This window comes from Salarias fasciatus, chromosome 16, assembly GCF_902148845.1.
Source record: "Salarias fasciatus chromosome 16, fSalaFa1.1, whole genome shotgun sequence".
NCBI classification, from domain to species: Eukaryota; Metazoa; Chordata; class Actinopteri; order Blenniiformes; family Blenniidae; genus Salarias; species Salarias fasciatus.
Genome location: NC_043760.1, coordinates 16,231,701 through 16,251,553, shown reverse-complemented (window position 1 = coordinate 16,251,553; position 19,853 = coordinate 16,231,701). Strand labels below are relative to the sequence as shown.

Below are 19,853 nucleotides of genomic sequence, written 5' to 3'. Positions count from 1 at the left end.
ATTTACATCTTGATCAGCTCTGCCAGTTTATCCACTTCCAATACAAAATGAGCCTAATTAGATGAAATGATGGTTTTGCCAGAGTTATTTGCATGTGACTCTAAACACAGAGCGCTTGGCTGAAGGCTGGATCTGGGGGAAGGCTGTGTGTTGTGTGTGTATTCCCGCGGAAAAGAAAGGAGCCGGTTTTTGACGTGCCTGCATTTCCTCTCTGTCGCTCTTCGCTCAGAGCCAGTCACCTGTAACCACAAGGAGTTCGCCTGCGCTAATGGAGACTGCATCTCCTCCCGGTTCCGCTGCGACGGGGACGGCGACTGCCTGGATAATTCAGATGAGGTCAGTCTCTTCCTTATGAATCAAAGAGGGAGGCAGAGCCGCTCGGGCGTCACTGATGAGCCAGAGAATCAAGCAAAAAGCAGCGCCTTATAGATTTCTTCTGGCCTGAACAACTGACAAGAAGCCTGCAAGAATTACATGTTCTCTTTTACAACAGTGTCCACATTAGCAGCCACATGCATTTCCAGATAGTTCTTTAAGAGTAGTAGGTTCACTACTTTTCGCATCACTTTCTAATGTCTCATTTAATTAAGTTTAATTGTCTCACTGTGGTTGTGCTGCTTTGGCACTTTTTTGTGAGCTGATTCAGTCGCTGAGCTGCAGATGGGTCACATGGGTGGAAAGAAGTGGATATTTTGAAACGAACTTCTCTTGAATTTGTGTATTTAACATTTTCTGGAGTATTTTCTAATATACATTGCATATTTCAGAATTATGTTGCACGTTTCAGTTTTTAAACTTCTACTCTAAGACATTGTTGCACTCTTCTTCTTTACTGTATTCTCTATTTTCTTATTTTTCTTTGTTGATTGATATATTTAGTTTATATTCTGTATTTCGTTGCTCTGGGTGATACATGATGTACAACTGTAGGCGAACAAGTGAGATTTCGATTCCACTGTGTGTTTTGTATGTACAGCAGAAATGACAGTAAAGCTCACAGCTCTTCAGATTTCTCCCCACAGTCCAAAACCGTCTGTTTGAGGTTAACTGGTGATACTCGAGCCGTGCGAATGTCTGGTTTTCTGTTTCCGTGTTTGACCCTGTGCAGGATAGAACCTGCTTACAGTTAGACAGAAGATCTATGGATAATATTGCTCACAGAAGCGTAAACTTTCATATTTCAGTCTGCATAATGAAGTTAATTAATTAAACGTGCTCATCTGTCCATGCCAATCATTGTAGGGCGTATTACTGCTCATGCTAAAGCTAAAAAAATGTGCTGTGAGCAGTTTGGAGTTTACATTAAAGATGGCTTACAGAGATAAGATAATGTGAGCTCTGAGAATGAGCAGGTATTTTTATTAGGCGAAGAGAAGAGAAATTAGATGGATGTATTGGCTCTTGCAAAGAAATAATCCCATTGTAGCCCTAATTCATTGTCCTGATCCAAATCTCCTCGTCATGGCTGCTTCATTCCAAAACAATGCCAGGCAGCAAATACTGCTGCGATGAATTATTGTACCTTCACGTACATTAGTGCATGAAATACCTTCTGTTAATTTGCCTTCGTTAATCCTAATCCTCCCCATGCCTTTCACCAAAAAAAACCAACAACAACCAAAAACAAAGATGGCCTCCTTTGTTCTTAAAGACGCTTGAATATCTTAATTTGTGAAGCTTCAAATTGCTGTTGTAATTTCACCCTGCTGTAAGATGTGCAGAAATTCACTTGAATGCATCTTTCCTCTGCATTGCATGGTATAAAATGATTTTTACATGATTCACATGGAAATAGAGTCTCATCAGTGGTAATGATGCAGTGTGATGCATAATTCAAGGACAAAGGCGTGTTATTACAATTCATTATTCTTGTTAATTTATTGCTCTGTTCAACATTTGCAAAGCAGTTTCTTTTTTAACGTATAATCCCTCCTCATGCAAAGCAGCGCAACCCTAATTAACCCTTTATTATGCGTCTCCCCAGCGCCGCCTCTCTGGGTCAGCGCAGTCAAATAGTTTCCAGAAAGAAAGTTGTCTTTCATTCAGCAGTGGTTATTAAATCCAGCCGATGACGACGGCCATTGCGGGGGTAGAAAAGCGTCCCTTCATTCATAGAAATGTGGTTAATCGATTTTTAGGAGCAGCATTTGTTTGAATTCATTCTCAATTCAACTTGTCGTGAACTTAAAACTCTCCCACGTTTTGTGTGTGGATGGAAAGACGCTTTTCCACAAACAGTAATTAATAACGTTTTGTCTGATGGAGCGACTGAATGGACTTCTCAAGCAATATTAATTTTTTTTTTTGGCTCTTGCCATTTCATACTTTTTCTTAAAGACCACAGAGTAGCAGCACTTATATTTACAGTGGAAAGAATTGAAGTACTATTCAGTGGCACCTTGAGGTACTTTTTGGGATGTATTTGTCAGTTATGTAGGCAACTTTAGGGCATTACTCACGTGAATACAAAAACAGCATTTTTTTTTTGTTTTTGTTTTGTTTTTTGTAACCAGTCCTGTCCAGCATCGAAGCAGTAGAATAGAGATCCAGCTGCTGTTATGTGCCCGACAGATTTGCTCTTCCAAGAGGAGCCCATAAGTACAAGGCTTCTCTTAATGACATGCTTTTTTGCTTTATTTTACTTACTTTGAGAATGGGTACAAAATGATAGAGGGACACAAACAAAAAAGAGTGGAGAGAAGGAAGAGAGTGCAGAGATACAAAAACGATCCTTCAATTAGAACCGACACTCCAGCCGACCGGCTACTACAACCGAACGGAGACATAAGAGAGAAACTCTTCAGGACTATTGTTAGAGAACATGGCTGGCAGTGATCTGGGACGTGCAGACTGAGGATCCAGGTATCAAACTACAAACCGGAGCAACAGGAGAGACCTATTACAGAGAGTCATTTTTCTGGTGCCTCACAAGACAACGTGGTGGCTGGGTCCACATGCAGGATATGAAGAGTGATTAAAGATGAAAGTGATCATGCAAATATGACCTCTGACCTCTGAGAAGACCAGAAGCAGGCCAGAGCGGCCCTCAGGGCCCAGACAACCGGCGGCCATCCCAGAGCCCAAGCAGACATCCACACACCAGTCCAGAAGGGAGAGATAGATAGATAGATCCTACAAATATCTATCCATAATACAGTATTTAGTCATGACAGTAATGACTGTATAATATGAGTATAGAAATGGAAGACGGAAAGAAAATGCTGTGATAATGTATTTTTTTTTCTTTTCAATCTCCAGCCCGTTCCTGACACTATTGTTAGACAATTTGCTGAGGAAGCTCCACCAACTCTTACTTGTCAAAGTACAATTCTCACACTTTTGTTTGACTCTCTTTTAAACAATTCACATTTTTTTTTTTTTTTTTTTTTTTTTTTTTGGGAACACATATGTCAGCAAAATGATGATTTGCTTTCGGTCCATCTGAGCTTCAGAGTGGTTATCAGCCCATGCTGTGGGCTCTGTGTGGACCCCGGACCGTTTCTCATAACAGTTGGTACATCTTCTAGTCTTTATCTCTATCCGTCTGTTGAAGGGCCAAAAACACTGATCCTCGGTGTGTGACTGTGTGTAATTGTGTGTGCACGGTGGAATGTGACTGATCGTAGAGAGTGTGCTGAGACTGCTGAAGCATTAAAATCCACTATATAAGTGAAATCTATCATCAGTCCCTGAGCCGTGTGTTTCCACTGTGTTCCTCCTGCAGAAGGGCTGCGAGGCCCGCTGCGCGGACGACCAGTTCCGCTGTCAAAACAACCTCTGCATCTCACTGAAGTGGCTGTGTGACGGTCAAGAGGACTGCAAGATGGGAGAGGACGAGAAAAACTGCCAGGGAACAGGTGAATGACGTGCGCGCTGATGTTAATTTAATATAAAATATTCAAATATTCCCCTGTAGAAATGTTCTCCTCGATTTCGACAGCTTTGAGCCAGCGAAAGTGCCGCTGAACAATCGAACCTGTTGAGTCAATGTTGTAGGATGACGGGTTTTTTTTCTCAAGGATAAGATTTCCTGAGTGTGTAGCCTTCATTGCATGAACGTCTATTGTGCTGTTACTATTGTACTGTATAATCTGCTGCCATTGGTTGTAGAAATGCGCACTGTATTTCCATTGACATCCAGCAATATATACAAAAATACAGCAGAGATACAAATATGAAAAGGTCGCAAGGAATATGAAAAAGTCCCACTATTGTCTCCATGCAGTATAAATCCACCATCATCTCAACAGAGTTAATAGTGGAAATGTACTTCTCTACAATGTGAGATTCATTTTTTTCAGTGGGATAGTAATGGCCTTAGTCCAGCTGCCTCGCTCTGTTGAGTTCAAGTGCTTATTTCTCGCCAAATACTGTAAAGGACTCTGCCCAGCAGCAGGTAGGACGCCCTGCGAGGTCTCAGACCTGCAGGGGAAAAAGTCCCACTGTGTTTAGAATGACAAGTTTCAGCTCCATTTTCTGACATCATTACACCGAGGCGAAGTCTCTCACCTGTTTGTAGAGCGAGGAGCTGAAAAAGTCCTCCATTGTGAGCGATTTCACAGCGAGCGAAGGTGCGACTGATGTGCTCTCTCTCTCTCTCTCTCTCTCTCTCTCTCTCTCTCTCTCTCTCTCTCTCTCTCTCTCTCTCTCTCTCTCTCTCTCTCTTCTCTCCCTCCCTCACAGACGTCCCCTCGTGTTCGGTGAACGAGTACGTGTGCGCCAGCGGGGGCTGCGTGTCGGCCAGCCTGCGCTGCGACGGCCACGACAACTGCCTGGACGGCTCAGACGAGGTCACCGCCGCTTCACGCCGTTCGCCGATCAGCTGAAACGCCGCCATTGATTTTTTTTTTTTTTTTTTTTTCCCTGCGTCTGATATTGCGGCCTGATGATTTACGGTGTCTCTCTGCCGGCAGATCGGCTGCGTGAAGGAGTGCAGGGAGGATGAGTTCCTGTGTCTCAATCGCGCTCACTGCATCCCCCGGCGCTGGCGCTGCGACGACGTGCTGGACTGCATGGACCACAGCGACGAGGAGAACTGTGGCCAGGGTGAGCGTGGCGGCGGGGAGCAGCCATGATTTGGGTTTTTAGTGTCTGACGGTAAAAACTGCTTCTCTGATGCCGTCTCTAATCTTTGGCCTGTGTGCGATAATAATGCACTGCCGTCCACCGCCACACAAAGTTTGATACAGTCAATAAAAAAAGGATCGTATTTGTAAGTTTTTCAAACTCAAATGCATCTCATTAAATTAGAATTTCATGGAAAAACTGGTTTGTCGTTTATTTCTCAGCATATAAAAACTAACCCAACCCGGTCCAATTGTGACGATTATGGCCACTGCCTATAAAAATAGATAATAAAGGAGTAGAAGAATAAAACAAAAAACACATTAAATTTGTGCGTAATAAATTTACAATTTATGTAAGTTTGGGTTGAGTTTGAGAGTCACCTGTAGTATTGATGAGCGATATGAGATAAAAGAAAAATACTTCAAGGCAGGTTAATTGTGAATCCCCATTCAGACACGGTTCACACTGCCTGAAAAGGAAATAACAAAAAATACCTAAATAATTCAACTAAATATTAAAATAAAGGCAATAAAATATGTTAAAGCTATTGTTTATTGAAAAAGCCCAAGCAAATAATGATGTTTTAAGGCCTTGTAATGTAATAAAGCCCAATAATGGAATAACTTGCCCAGAGTGTAATAAAAGGACATCATAATTTAGAGGGTTGCAGAGTTGTGTATCCACAATGAATAAATATGACAACTGTGCCATCCACTTTATCAAAACTGTCACAGTTTTAGCTTCAGTCCTCACTTTTTGAAAGGATTTTTCGAAATACTGCTCCTTAATGTATCAACTGTTATAATGTTATTATGTCAGTGGCTGAAATATCCTATTACAATACATTACTGGCTTCATTACAAGGATTCAAAAGAAGTATGATGTATCATTGTGTATCATGTATCAGGGTTTTTTTTTTTTTTTTTTGGAACCAAACCGTTCACCGTATTCATTCCTCCCTGAGATCCAGTGTGAGCTGAGCTGTGGACTTGATGTGCTTGCAGGAGCTTTCTTCTGCCGGGCGGATGAATTCATCTGCAACAACACACTGTGCAAACTCCACACGTGGGTGTGCGACGGCAAGGACGACTGCGGCGACAACTCGGATGAAGACGTCGACATGTGTGGTGGGTTGATGTTACCGTTATCCTTTCAAGGCAGTCAGAGCCTGTCTGAAAACTTTTCCTCCTTCTGTTGGATTTCCTCCGTGCTCCTTGTCGAGTGGACGCTCTCATTAATTCTCCGTCTGGTTTGATCTGCAGCTAAACTCCCCTGCCCTCCTACAAGGCCGTTTCGCTGCAGGAACGATCACGTGTGTCTGCGTTCTGATCAGGTCTGCAACAAAGTGGACGACTGCGGGGACAATTCGGATGAAGAAGAATGTGGTGAGTGCGATCTGAAGAACTTTTTTACATGTAGGAATTCTTTCTCTCTCTCTGTGTCTCTCTTTTTTATATGTATCAAACAAAATGTGCCGAGCCGAACGCTCCCCTGATGCACTTATCTTTGTCCTTGTCGTGCGGATATTGCTTCATTCAGCTTGAAAGTACAGGCATCCTTCCGAATGAGAACATTAATTCGGCGGAGACAAAACGCGGTTCACAACCGTTTAGCATGAAAAGAAATGTTTTAAAGGAAATCTGCTGCAAAAAAAAATCTAGTCTGAAGTGTTTGAGGATTGTATTAAAAAGTTTTTTTGTTTGCCAGTTCAGTTGTTCCATTCAAATCTTTTTTAAAAAGCTGAAGAGGTTAAGTGATTGTTGGAAATTAAAATATAAAAACCGTCTTGTAGGATCTATTTTTTGAGACTTGTTCATGATCTGACTGATGGAGCATTGTGATTTACCCTGTGACCTCCTGATGGGGGAATGCCAATTTCTGAATGAATCGTCTAGACAAAGATTAAACAATAGCATTCAAATCCTGGTTTTTTAAGTTCATGCAACGACCTTTTTGCGATTTCTTATTTTAAAAGTTGGCAAGTTGCACAAGCTCAGAACTTAATCTTGATCTCTGCAGCGTAACGGGATCAGAGGGGGCTTGGAGGGGGTTCTGACTGTTCAGGTTGCCCATTTATACGTTCCTACAGGACAAGAAAATGAAATGCGGGTAAAATGTCTTGTAAATAGCAGATCTACTGGTGAAATCCAGTCTATTGGCTTTTTTATCTCCTCGAATGTCTCCGAATTTGCAGGCATGCCGCCACCCTTGGTTTGTGTGTCTTTATATGTTCCCTCAACACGAGGCTTCTGTGAATGATCACCAAGAGCAGACAGGAGCGAAGAGGGACAGATCCCCCCCGTCCTCGATCACGCTCTCGTTCCCTCTGTCCCCGATCCATCTTCCCCTCTGATGCCATTGATATGTCCATCCATCTCCGACGCCAGTCCATTAGCTCGCACCATTGTGAGCTTCTTTCTTCCATCCATCCCTTCGATCTCACCTTAATCCCATAATTCCCTTCATCCATCTCTCCATCACTTCATTATGTTCCTTCGCTTCTCCTCTCTGTTACGCCGAGCGAGCGTGCCAAACTTTTATTCTCCCTCTGCATAATTTTTCAAGAAGGAAATGAAAGCCGTACAGTTATATCCAGTGAATTGATGACCGCAAACACGATGTGCAGAGTGCCTCAACGTTTCTCTCGGCTGGATGATTAGTTGAGACTTGTTTTTCTGAATGTTGTGCATTTTATTTTTAATTTAGAAAAATGCCTCCAATTGGCAGCTTATGAAAGAGTAGACTCACTAAAGGAGTAATAGTATTCTCATGATTGTCCCATACTGAAAACAAAAGCATTTGGGGAAATTTTATTACAGCAAAAAGTGTGATATCGATCTCCGCCGTGCAGGAAAGGAAAACCGAGGGTTTAAATTGTGCCGTAAATTTCCCAGACTGTAACTGCCCTGCATGGGGTTCGGCCTGAGTTGTGGTTGCCATTCTGACTCCCGCTGTGTGCCCTGAAGCAGAGGTGGTGGCCGGACGACCCCGGCCTTGCGGGAAGACCGAGTTCACCTGCAGCAACCGGCGCTGCGTCCCGCTCCAGCTGCAGTGCGACCTCTTCAACGACTGCGGCGACGGCGGCTCCGACGAGCAGGACTGCAAAGCATGTAAGCGGCCCCTGGAACGAGCGGATCAAAGGAGAACTCGGAGGAGATGAAAAGCGGCAAATGTCACCGCGATGTTATCAAGACGCTCGGCAATCTTCCCGCTTTAGATGCGATCTTTTGTTATTTATGGTAATGTATGTTTGCCGGTGTTGGGAGGTGCGCTGCGCACTGTAAGAGAGATGAAGACGTCCTCCCGGCGGCTGCACATCAAAAGAGAAGCCCAGCAGGTGTCTAAGATGAAGACTGGTGTATAATCAAAGTCCTGTCTTTATTTGCAGTTTCCAGCGGAGATGTGTGTGGAAAGAAAACAAATCCGTGCGGGGAGGATGCACTCTGCAACCAGACCAACGTTAATGCTATATGTCAGTGCAAACCCGGCTTTAAGAGGAACCAGAAGACAGGCCAGTGTGAAGGTAATGTTTGATCGCTTTGTTTGCCCTCACTACAACAATACAGCGGAGTTCCTTAGTTGATGACATTGGAGACTCTGGATTACATGAAAGCCCTTTGGTTGATGTAATATGAAAAGTTGGACTGCTTTTTCTGAGAACTTTAAGCTAGGGTTGTTTTTGTTATTGTCTTCTCCTGTGCCTTACTGAATTATACTTATATAAAACTAATGTGTTAGATGTTGAGTTGTGTTCGAAAAAGCGACAACTTATCATTTTCTAGCATCTTATTGGAAACATATAATCGCACTAAATCAGGGTTCTGTAACTTTTCCCATCAAAAGAGCCATTTCTGTCACTTTCCACCTTGTAAAATTCTTCTGGAGACACAAAACATGTCTAATCATAAAAGATCTCACAGCTTATAAAGTTATTCATGCAGTTTTTGCTAAGCACATATTCATGACTTTTCATGACTATAATTTAGCTGTTTTAGTTTTGTGGCCAGTTTTAGCAGTTAAAACCTTTCAAGTCTATTTTACTTAATTTAATTGTTTTAGCCATTTTGAATTTTGACTGTATTTTTGGAAGGCATCTTAGCCACTTTAGCTATTTTAACTGTTTGACCTGTTTTTGTTTCATTCTTGGCAGTTTCACACAGTTGGCAGTTTTTTTTCTTGTTTTTTATTTTTTTTTTAAGTAATCCCCATCCTAATAGTTTCTCTGGTTTTTAGCAATTCTTATTTTTTCCTTGTAATTTTTTTGTAGAATTTTTTTGTAGTTTTAGCTATTAGTCTTTTTTTAGAATAAGTCAGGTATACAGTTAAAATTTAAAAAAGGTAACAATAATAAAAAGAAGATGAAAATTGCTCTATGTGAAATTATCAGAAACCTTTAGAGAACAATACAGAGGAGCTAAAGAGCCCCAGGCTGCACAGAATGAACTCAAACCCTGAAAATTCCAATTTCATGTCAGAATATGTCTCACTTTCTGCCTATTATTCTGCCTTATAGAATGTTCCAGTGTTGATCATCACAGCCTCTGTACAGTCTTTTTGTAGTAAATCACCTTGTTCTTTTTCTTCCCAGAGTTAAATGAATGTCTACAGTTTGACACGTGTCCTCATTACTGCACAAACATGAAAGGATCCTTCAAATGCACTTGCGACCGCAACTATAAGGAGATCAATGGCAACTGCATTGCAAAAGGTATGATCTTTAAAAGCGGACATCAAACACTCTTCATATGTGGTAATTTGTTACTGAAAAACACGAGATGTCTGAACACGTTTGTCTCCTTCTGTGCTGAAATACAAAATAGAATTCATCTCATATTTGTTTGTTCTCTTTATTCTTTGTAATAATGACTCACCACACAGGACCAGAGGATCGAGTGCTCTACATAGCTAATGATACGGAAATCCGAAGCTTTGTGTATCCATATAACCAGAGCCACGGACACAAAGTGCTCTCTCACATTGAGGACAACGCCCGTATTATCGGGATGGATGCTCTGTTTCACAACCAGAAGTTTATCTGGGCTACCCAGTTTAACCCGGGCGGGATTTTTTACAAAGACACTCAAGAGAAAAGTCATATCAAAGCAAATGTCAGAAACATTGTGAGTATATCTGTTAGCTGTTATGATCGTTTTGAACCTTAAAGCTTCTGTAATGATGCAAGTGTGCATGCAGACTCCTGTGGGTTTGAATAATAAGGGTTAATGTCGAACAGAGGCCCTGATGTGATTTGACTGTTGTCGCCTGCAGTGTTCAGACTTCCGCCGCCCCAGAGATATTTCTGCTGACTGGATTACAGGCAACATTTACTGGACTGATCACTCCCGGATGCACTGGTTCAGTTATTACACAGCCCACTGGACTAAGCTAAGATATTCCATCAACGTGGGGCAACTGAAAGGCCCGAACTGCACCCGCTTGATCACTGACATCGCGGGCGAACCGTACGCCATCGCCGTGAACCCAGCCAGAGGGTGAGACCTGCATGTTTGTTTGGTTTTTTTTTTACCTTTCCCGTGATTGGCCCATTCATATATAGCTTGTGATTATTAGAAAAAAAATATCATTCCTTAATCAGTTGCACCACCGCCAGTATCAATCACTGGCTCCATCTCGGCCTCCCTTTATTACTACAAAATAAAAGCCATCCCTTCCTCATGTGGTTGCCTTAAAAGTCTTTCCTAATCAAACATCAGATTTCTAAATGTTCATTAATCAGCTACATTAGCTTCTCAAGCCGAACAAGACAGTGAGAACAGTGTTGGTCGTCAACATTAATCATTTTCACTGTGAGTCTGAATCAGGAAGTGCCTTGTTCCAGTACATGTTTAATATGTATATATTCATTAGGTTGTTTGGATGCATAATTCCGTGCATTTGTTTATTCGAAGCCGTGCCACATTTCTCAAGATGATGGTGACGCGGGTTATTTCTTTTGTGCCTTCAGAATGATGTACTGGAGTGTGATCGGTGATCACTCTCAAATCGAAGAGTCGGCCATGGACGGCTCGCTGCGCCGAGTGCTGCTGGAGAAAAACCTTCGGAGACCCACCGGTAGGTGTTTGTTGTTGTTTGTGGTTGTTTCTTTTGCTTGAGAGACTCTCAATTAGGGCTGCACTATTAACCGACACCTCATCGAAATTGAGGTTTTAACTACTGCGGTAACCGAACTGCACAGGGCTGAGGTTTTTCGAGGCATTTGAGTGACAGACCTATCCGCCAATCAAAACATTTGAGTCTCGCGTTCCGGGCCAATCAGAAATGACCACAGGAATCAGGTATGTATGCACTGCACCGCTGCAGCAAACTAGCATCAGGTTGCTAACAACAAACCCTGCGTGTGTGCTCTGCGGTGTTGTGAGGAGCAAAAAGTTTTCAGTGTGACTCATTCACGGTGTGAAACTGGCTGAGATGACAACAGAAGAGGGAGCGGAGCAGCTGGTATTAAAAAAGAATCGTAGTTCAGTTGTTTGGACTTACTTTGGGTTTGAAAAAAACGACGTGGAGCCAAAGATTGTGTCACTGTGCAGCAGCCAGATCCAGAGGAAACACGTCTAATTTGTACCAACACCTGAAGACTCACCGCTACACATTACAGAAACGTCGACAAGTCGTAGGTTATTCCCTCTCTCACCCGATCACCCGACAGCTCCAGCCTTCATCCAGCATGTGGATGCTCTCATCTTTCTCCATGAAAACATGAAGCGCAGCCCAATAATGTGAGGGAAGATGACCCAGAGTAGGATTACTAAACTGAGTGTGATGTAAGAATATTACAGCAATAAGGATTATTAGGGACCGAGCCCCGGAGGGCAAGGTGGCCGCAGGCCACCTTGCCCGTAGGGCAAGGTCTCTATTGTTATTCGTTCGTTTGTCGTTCTCGTTCTCCTCCTCTATTATTATACTTACGCCCAAGTAAACGCGAATTTGACCCCCTAAACATGCACGAAAACTCACCAAATTTGGCACGCACATCATGACCGGCGAAAAATTTTATAAAATGGAAAAAAAACCAACATCTGCTCTCTAGCGCCACCTAGATCCCAAAAAACGTCTAAAACAGTCGCTACGGCCCGCAGGAATGTCGTAGAGAGATCAAACCAACGTTGACGCGTTCGTCTCATTGAGATCTAGATTTCACGCGCTGACACCCCTGACCTAAATCCAACAGGAAGTCGGTTATTTCCCTTTCAAAGTAAAATTTTGCTCAAAATCACTCCTCACGAAAAAATTATCTCCTCCGAGACCGTTTGTCGTACAAACATAAGAGTCACGCGACGTGAAAGAGGACAATTTTCTCTACAAAAGTTGTGAACAACTTTGTCAAAAGTCTAACGGTGTGTATTTTATTAGCGTTCAAATTTGGAAGTCTGAAATCCTGCCTTGCTCCGGCCCTCATCCATTATAATGGGGGAAACAGGAAAAAGGTCGCCTTTTTTCAGCACCTCGAACAAGTGGCGACTGCGGCTAAACCGTGACTCCTATCAACAAACCGAGCACACGCAAAGTTGCAGCAGGTTCTCCCGAACAAGATGATGTAACATAAGTGGGGAAAATACCATGTTATATGTATGTTTTCACAGGTAAGAAAAGGTGTGCGCTCTGCATTTTTTTGCCTCTCAGTTATAATGGAGCCGGATGGGGAAAAATCTTGCGCTTCTCACAAGCTGAGGCCTCTGGGGTCCAAACTAAAAGTGTGACTGCTCTGAAAGCCTCACCAAGTGAAAGACAACAAATTTTCCTGTCAAACGAGATATTTTTTGTTCAGTTATGCCAAACAGCAAAGGAACAAGGACCAGTTGTTTCCCAAACAGAAACTTTTATTTTCGCCTCTCTTCACTCTAACTGAAATTACCATATATGGGCATGCAGAGCAGTTACACAGCTGACAGCAGCTGTCAATCAAACTCTGACACTCAGTGCCTTCATTCAGTGACTGTCAAAAGCAGATGGCAAAAGCTAACTACTCCTTGTTAGTGGATGGGAGATGCTAACTACTCCATGTTAGTGGAAGACAGATGCTAAGAGCTCCATGTTAGTGGGTGGGAAATGCTGAGAACTCCATGTTAGTGGATGGGAGATGCTCACTACTCCATGTTAGTGGATGAGACATGCTAACTACTCCATGTTAGTGGATTGGAGATGCTAACTACTCCATGTTAGTGGAAGACAGATGCTAAGAGCTCCATGTTAGTGGATGGGAGATGCTAACAATTCCATGTTAGTAGATGGGAGATGCTAACAACTCACTGTTAGTGAATGGGAGATGCTAACTACTCCATGTTAGTGGATGGGAGATGCTAACTACTCCATGTTAGCGGATGGGAGATGCTAGCTACTCCATGTTAGTGGATGGGAGATGCTAACTACTCCATGTTAGTGGATGGGAGATGCTAACTACTCCATGTTAGTGGATGGGACATGCTAAGTACTCCATGTTAGTGGATGGGAGATGCTAACTACTCCATGTTAGTGGATGGGAGATGCTAACAGTTCCATGTTAGTGGATGGGAGATGCTAACTACTCCATGTTAGTGGATGGGAGATGCTAACAGCTCCATGTTAGTGGATGGGAGATGCTAACTACTCCATGTTAGTGGATGGGAGATGCTAACAGCTCCATGTTAGTGGATGGGAGATGCTAACAGCTCCATGTTAGTGGATGGGAGATGCTAACACCTACATGTTAGTGGATGGGAGATGCTCACTACTCCATGTTAGTGGATGGAAGATGCTAACGACTCCATGTTAGTGGAAGACAGATGCAAAGAGCTACATGTTAGTGGATGGGAGATGCTAACAACTCCATGTAAGTGGATGGCAGACGCTAACTACTCCATGTTAGTGGATGGGAGATACTAACTACTCAATGTTCGTGGTTGGGAGATGCTAACTACTCCATGTTAGTGGATGACAGATGCCAACAACTCCCATGTCAGTGGGTAGACGTCTCAGTCGTGGGCCGGCAAGGAGGCTCGGTCCCGACCAATGCCGCTTGCGGCTTTAATTTTTTTTTACCCTTTATCTGTAAAGGCTGGCGAGTTCTTTATTTTATTTATTTATTTATTTATTTATTTTTTGCGAGTTGAAGTTGGTTTCACAGTGGTGCGGTTCTGGTTTTTAATTTCCATTTATTTCACGTTGGAAACTGTTGTCTAAGTAATTTTCTGTGAACCATGCAAGCAAGACCAGTATTGAATTACAATTTCGACAGCATTGGGTTTTGATTATTTTATTTCATTAAAACAACGCACTCTTTTTTCTTTTTTTTTTTCAAAAGTGATGCAGACAGGCCTGTTGGCGTCTCGGCTGCCGCTGCCTGAAGCTTTGTCAGTTTAGTTTACATTAGGTTATTTTATGTGTCAATTTGAGCAAAACCATGTAAAAGTAACAAGAATTTTTTTCGACCATAATTTTAGCTGTTTTCTGCATTTGACAGAATAAAATGTGAAAATCGAATCGCAATCGCATTATTGGTCAGAAAAATCGCAATTAGTTTTTTTGTCAAAATCGTGCAGCCCTACTCTCAATCAAGAAATGAACAGCATCCTTAAATGTGTACGAGTTTTATGTAATGCCACAGTGGTGCACTAGGTGTCAGGAGTGAGTTAGTAAGCGCATGTTAAATTTATTGCTGTTTAAAAATCTGCTGGTTAAATGCAAGTAGATGGTGATCGCATGGTTAATAAGTGATGTGACAAGACTGATTTGGCTTTGGTTCGCTGGTTTTCTTCACTTTATTGGAAGCTATGCTTTGTCACGATATTTAGTCTGTTTGAGTTCAATACAAGTAATTTTCAAGGAAGAGTATATATGATATTGCATTCTTTTTTTATTCATGAAACCTTTCTTTTTCAAAACCACTTCCTGAGTCTTTTTAAACATTCAGCTTTCACATGAATATTTAAAAGTGCCAGCTATCCTCTGTTTGATTTGTGAGCAGTATAATTGAGGTCAGTCGAGATAACCAGGTGGATTCAGTTCTGGGTTATAGACACAACAATCAAAGACAATTTAAATCAAACCTACTAAAGCATTACTTTCTAATAAAAGTGATTTGAGTTTCTACATTTAACCGAGAGACAATGAGCATAATCTCATGTTTTCGTACCGCTTTTTTTTCCTCATTTTTACCTGAAATAATTCAAACTGTACTGAGCACTCAGTCTGACCTCGGATCCTGAGACCTGGTGTCACATATTACTTCCAATAATCTAATCATCAAATCACTGCATGGCAGCAGCTGACAAGATAATGGTGTGGTCGGTGTCAAGTTACAAATACCTGATGGTGTTTTTGAGAGAAAAACTTTTTGACCGGTCGGACCCAAGTGGGCTATTTGGGAGGACTAACAGGCCGAAACAGATGTTGGAGATAGATCAAGGCTACTGTATAATGTGGTTTAATGGAAAAATGTACTTTATTGGTGCACGATAAAGTGGAATATATATCTAGAATATGGCCGTGATAGATAAATACCACCATCACAAATGCAAGGCAGTACAGGAGGGTAGTTTGAAATGTCAACGTGCTTTTTTTTCTAACAATATGCACAAAAGAGTAAAAATGTAATTACCTGCCTTATTAGCTAATAACAAACTCTAATACATGAGCAATGTAACCCTTAAATGCCATATGGTCCTAATTTTGTTGATGTGATTGTATCCATGCCTGGTTTTGACAGAGACAAGCATCCTCGGGAGCTACAATATGAAGTGTGTTAGTCTGTAATCACACGACCAGTATAACCAGTACAGCCACAGTAGCTCGAATGCAAGAGCTCCATCTCAGTAGCTACAAAACAGCACAAAGAGAATTTATAAGTGAGGAGTGCTTTACAGCCACTTGGAAGTGGTGGCATGTCTATAGGGAGACACTTAGTGCTGATCTAGTTCTGAAGAGCTGCTTTGGCCTCCTTTAATTCAAGGGACCCACGCTCTGTCTTGGTCACAGAAAGAGGAATTCATCATCAGTGGAAAAACGCGGCCCCATTTAAATGCCGCAGCCAGGTGTTCAATTATCCAGTCAGACTTTTGGGAGGAAGTAAAAGTGAGTCATTGCCTTGGAATCGTAATGTAGGCGTGCCTAAACTCCGCCATCAAAAGCGCGGCGCACAGCTGTGATATTTTCGACATAAGCACATTAAATGTTGAATGCGAAACAGTCTGAGGAGGTTAGAAACAAAAGGGAAACGGCCCCCGCAATCTCGGTGTTTGTGCTCCACATATCGGCCCTGACCTTAAGGTCTCCCGCACGGAGGCATTCCGCGGCGATCGCCGTGCAATTTGTCAGGTAAATAAATCTCTTACTTTCATCCTCCCACAGGGCTGGCCATTGATTATTTCAACCAACGTATTTACTGGGCTGATCCCGAGCTCTCGCAGATCGGGAGCATGAGATTGGACGGCTCGGACCCTCTGGTGACAATCACTGAGAGACACGGTAAAGCCGGCTGGAAAATAAAACACTGCAAACTATTCAAGCCACACTTTGCTTCACTCGAGGTTTTATCAAATAATTGCAGCAGTATTATTGCTGGTGTGTGTCAGAAGGCTAAGCTTCTCAGAAATGTGCTAACATCTGCCCACATGACACATTCTCACATTCTTCCCCCTTCCTTTTACCACAAGATACAAACTTTCATCATCCCAAGGCCGAGAGAAGAATCTGTTATTATCTGTTTGTCTTTTTCCACCGGGCCTTCAGGAATCTCACAGCCATACAGGATTGATATATTTGAAGACTACATATATGGAACGGGGCTAAAACACGAGATCTTCAAGATTCACAAGTACGGCAAGCAGTCGGTGGAATTTCTCAGTCTGGGGGTGGAGAAGCCCACCAACGTTTTCATCTCCCACCGCTACAAGCAGCAGGATGGTAGGTGGTCATGTTTGTTTGTTCGCAGTACATATTGTTCTCTTTGATCATGGTTTTTAGGGAGTGCCTTCCAGAAGTGTACACACTCAGAGGTTCACCAGAGCATACACTAAATAATTAAAAAGGTTTTTTTTCTTTAAGTATTGTGTTATTGCCAGTGATATAAATATTCTCATATGAAGGTGTATTTATACGAACAGGAGTCTTTGCCATATTCTCCGTGTATTTTACACTCGGCATGCTTCATTCTCACTTTTATTTATAGTGCAACTTTAACACAAACACACCGCTCAAATATCATAAAAAGAAACATTCAAACAAGCAGTAAATCAATGCCAATGACACAATGTAGACAGAGACGCTGCCTTCAGCCAGTAATAATGGACCTGACCATTTCTATAATATCCAAAGGAGAATCCTGCAGACAAAAGGTGTTTATTTATAAAGCCATGTAAATGCACTATTGTAAATGTGTCATTGTTCAAGGACATTATTAGTAGGAACTGATTGTGCGTGTTTAGATGCAAATTAAATGGTATCCAGCAGCGATTGAGAATAATTTCCATCATAAACTAGTAGAGAAAAGTAATGGCAATTAAACTTTTGTGAAGAATTTCTTTGTCTTTATTCTTGATACTTATAACATTAGTCTAGTTAAACTCTTTATTTGTTTTAATATGTTGTTGTAAATGAATAAATGCACTGAATGTGGAGACTATTCTTACAGAGTACAGTGTTCAAAGACATCCACCACGTAAAGTCGTGCACATGATGACTAAAGGACAAATGACCAAAAGTCAGTTCACTGGGTAAAATCAGTCCTTGTGTTGATTTGAAATCATCAAATTAATACTAGTAATGCATTTACATCCATGCATTGTATTTATTCCAGCACTCCACATTCATTATTTGCCACTTAAGAACACGCTTAGTCATAATAACTGACTTGAATTCAATAAAAAGGCATGACGCAGCTTTACAGTCTCTGAAGACGCCGCCGATCAATACGAGGCACGTCCTCCCTCTCGCTCTGCTCATGTGGTAAACCGGCGTCAGCTATTTGTTCCATCGCTGGTGTTGATGGTGAAACAGCATCAGACAGCTCAGTCGTGGTCAGTTTTTTTCCCCCCACTTAAAGGGCAGCTGTTGGACTCCTCAGAGACTCATTAGGGCGGCCGTGCAGCGTGCGGCTCCGAGTCTGTGGGCAGAAGATGCGCTCGGCTTGCAAAACGCTGTGATGTGAACGTTTGATATCTTCAGCCGGACCCCGATTCCACCATTTAGATTCTCTCCGAGAACATTCTTTTTTTATCCTCGCAAGTGTGAGCAAGATTATATTTAGCGCTGCATGCGCCGTGCGAGTTGATATAGCGTTCCATTAGAGACGGAGGGTCAGTTTGATTGCATGAGTTCAGTCTCCCTCTTATGCCGAGGACGTAGATTTAGTTAAATTTTCTAAAAATGGAGGAGATGAGAAGCTCATGTTACAGATGTGACATGTTGAAATGAGGAGTGTATATGCATGTGACTGGTTTCATATATGTCTGTAATTTTTTTTATATCATAAGAGGAACTAAAATCAATGTTTGTGGACGTGTGGATGACAAATCCTGTCTGTAGCACCAAAACACTCACTTCGAAGCTGATTTGCCATCTTCTTGTTAATCATTATATTCAAAATAGTTTGCCTGTGCAGCCATAGCCTGAACATGCTTATCATCAGTACAACATAACTCCTGAAGGTGTGACTAATTCTTGATTAACTCAGATTAGCTTCTCTGGAGATGTTTGCATTGCCTGGCCTGCAGGCAGCATCAAGAGGTGCTCCTCGAGTGGCACCAATCATGTAAACAGCAGCCCATTCTCAACACATCCCGCAATCATTGATTATTCAGTCTGAAGCTGTGTGAGGTCCTCTCTGTGCTTCAACTCTCTTCAAAACTAAAATTAAAACACTTGATATAAATGGATTTACTTGTCATGAAGCCTCACAGAATTATAGATTTTTTAAATTTTTTATTGTTTTTTTTTATCTCCACAGCTTCAAATCCGTGCTTACGGATGTCTTGTGATTTTATGTGTCTGCTCAATCCAACCGGTGCCAAATGTACCTGTCCGGAGGGGAAGGTGCTGGTCAACGGCACCTGCAGCGATGTCAACATCTCAGGTAGGCAGAGTCTTGAAATAATCCACTTTAGCCGTGATAATGAGGACTTTTCACCCAGGAACACGAAAAGCGTAAAGACACGAAGCGGTAGTATCTTCCAGCCGTTGTGTGTTTGATCAGTAGACAGTAGACGTTGCTGCTGCCCGCTGGCGGCTGCAGAACGCTCTGAGGCGTGACGCGAGTGCCGCACGCCGCGGCACAGCCAGTGATCACGCCTCTACTGTTGTGAAGGTGAGCTGTGCCGCCCGCCCTGCGAGAACGGAGGCCGCTGCTTGGCCAACGAGAAGGGAGACTGGCGCTGCTACTGCTGGCCCGACTTTTCGGGGGAGCGCTGCGAGGTCAACCACTGCACCGACTACTGCCTGAACGGAGGCACCTGCATGGGCTCGCCTCTGGGTGAGTCTGCCTCAAGATTCTGCCTCTTTTCTGTTATTTTATTTTGGCTGATGGTGAACACGTCAATTAATAATGAAGTTATAATTGTTTGGCTCATACGTCTAAGTTTGTATCAAGGTATTCTTGTCATCCCGACGCAGGATCGTTTGTATTCAGGTCGACGCAGAACAAATTTGCCGGGAAAAAGAAGCCGCAGCTCTCAAATTATATTCAGCAGGCTGTTCCTTTGTGCCTGCTCTGGTCCAGCCTTTGTCTTTCAGCCACATTTGTCTTCCTTTAAACTTCCACGCCTTCCTGTCTTCTGCTCAAATTTGCCACATTACAT

At 42.5% G+C, this 19,853-nt stretch overlaps 1 protein-coding gene across 1 annotated transcript in view; it reads left to right on the top strand.

Annotated features, from left to right (window-relative positions):
- Window positions 1-19,853, top strand: part of lrp1bb (low density lipoprotein receptor-related protein 1Bb) — a 285,401-nt gene that overhangs the window by 244,960 nt on the left and 20,588 nt on the right. Inside the window, exons 68-83 of the mRNA XM_030112422.1 lie at window positions 230-336; window positions 3,725-3,857; window positions 4,684-4,790; window positions 4,914-5,046; window positions 6,072-6,194; window positions 6,330-6,452; window positions 8,034-8,177; window positions 8,456-8,590; window positions 9,656-9,775; window positions 9,946-10,187; window positions 10,336-10,559; window positions 11,033-11,139; window positions 16,411-16,527; window positions 16,792-16,965; window positions 19,007-19,132; window positions 19,364-19,528. Of these exons, the coding sequence (XP_029968282.1) occupies window positions 230-336; window positions 3,725-3,857; window positions 4,684-4,790; window positions 4,914-5,046; window positions 6,072-6,194; window positions 6,330-6,452; window positions 8,034-8,177; window positions 8,456-8,590; window positions 9,656-9,775; window positions 9,946-10,187; window positions 10,336-10,559; window positions 11,033-11,139; window positions 16,411-16,527; window positions 16,792-16,965; window positions 19,007-19,132; window positions 19,364-19,528 (2,280 nt within the window). The remainder of the gene's footprint in view (window positions 1-229; window positions 337-3,724; window positions 3,858-4,683; window positions 4,791-4,913; window positions 5,047-6,071; window positions 6,195-6,329; window positions 6,453-8,033; window positions 8,178-8,455; window positions 8,591-9,655; window positions 9,776-9,945; window positions 10,188-10,335; window positions 10,560-11,032; window positions 11,140-16,410; window positions 16,528-16,791; window positions 16,966-19,006; window positions 19,133-19,363; window positions 19,529-19,853) is intronic.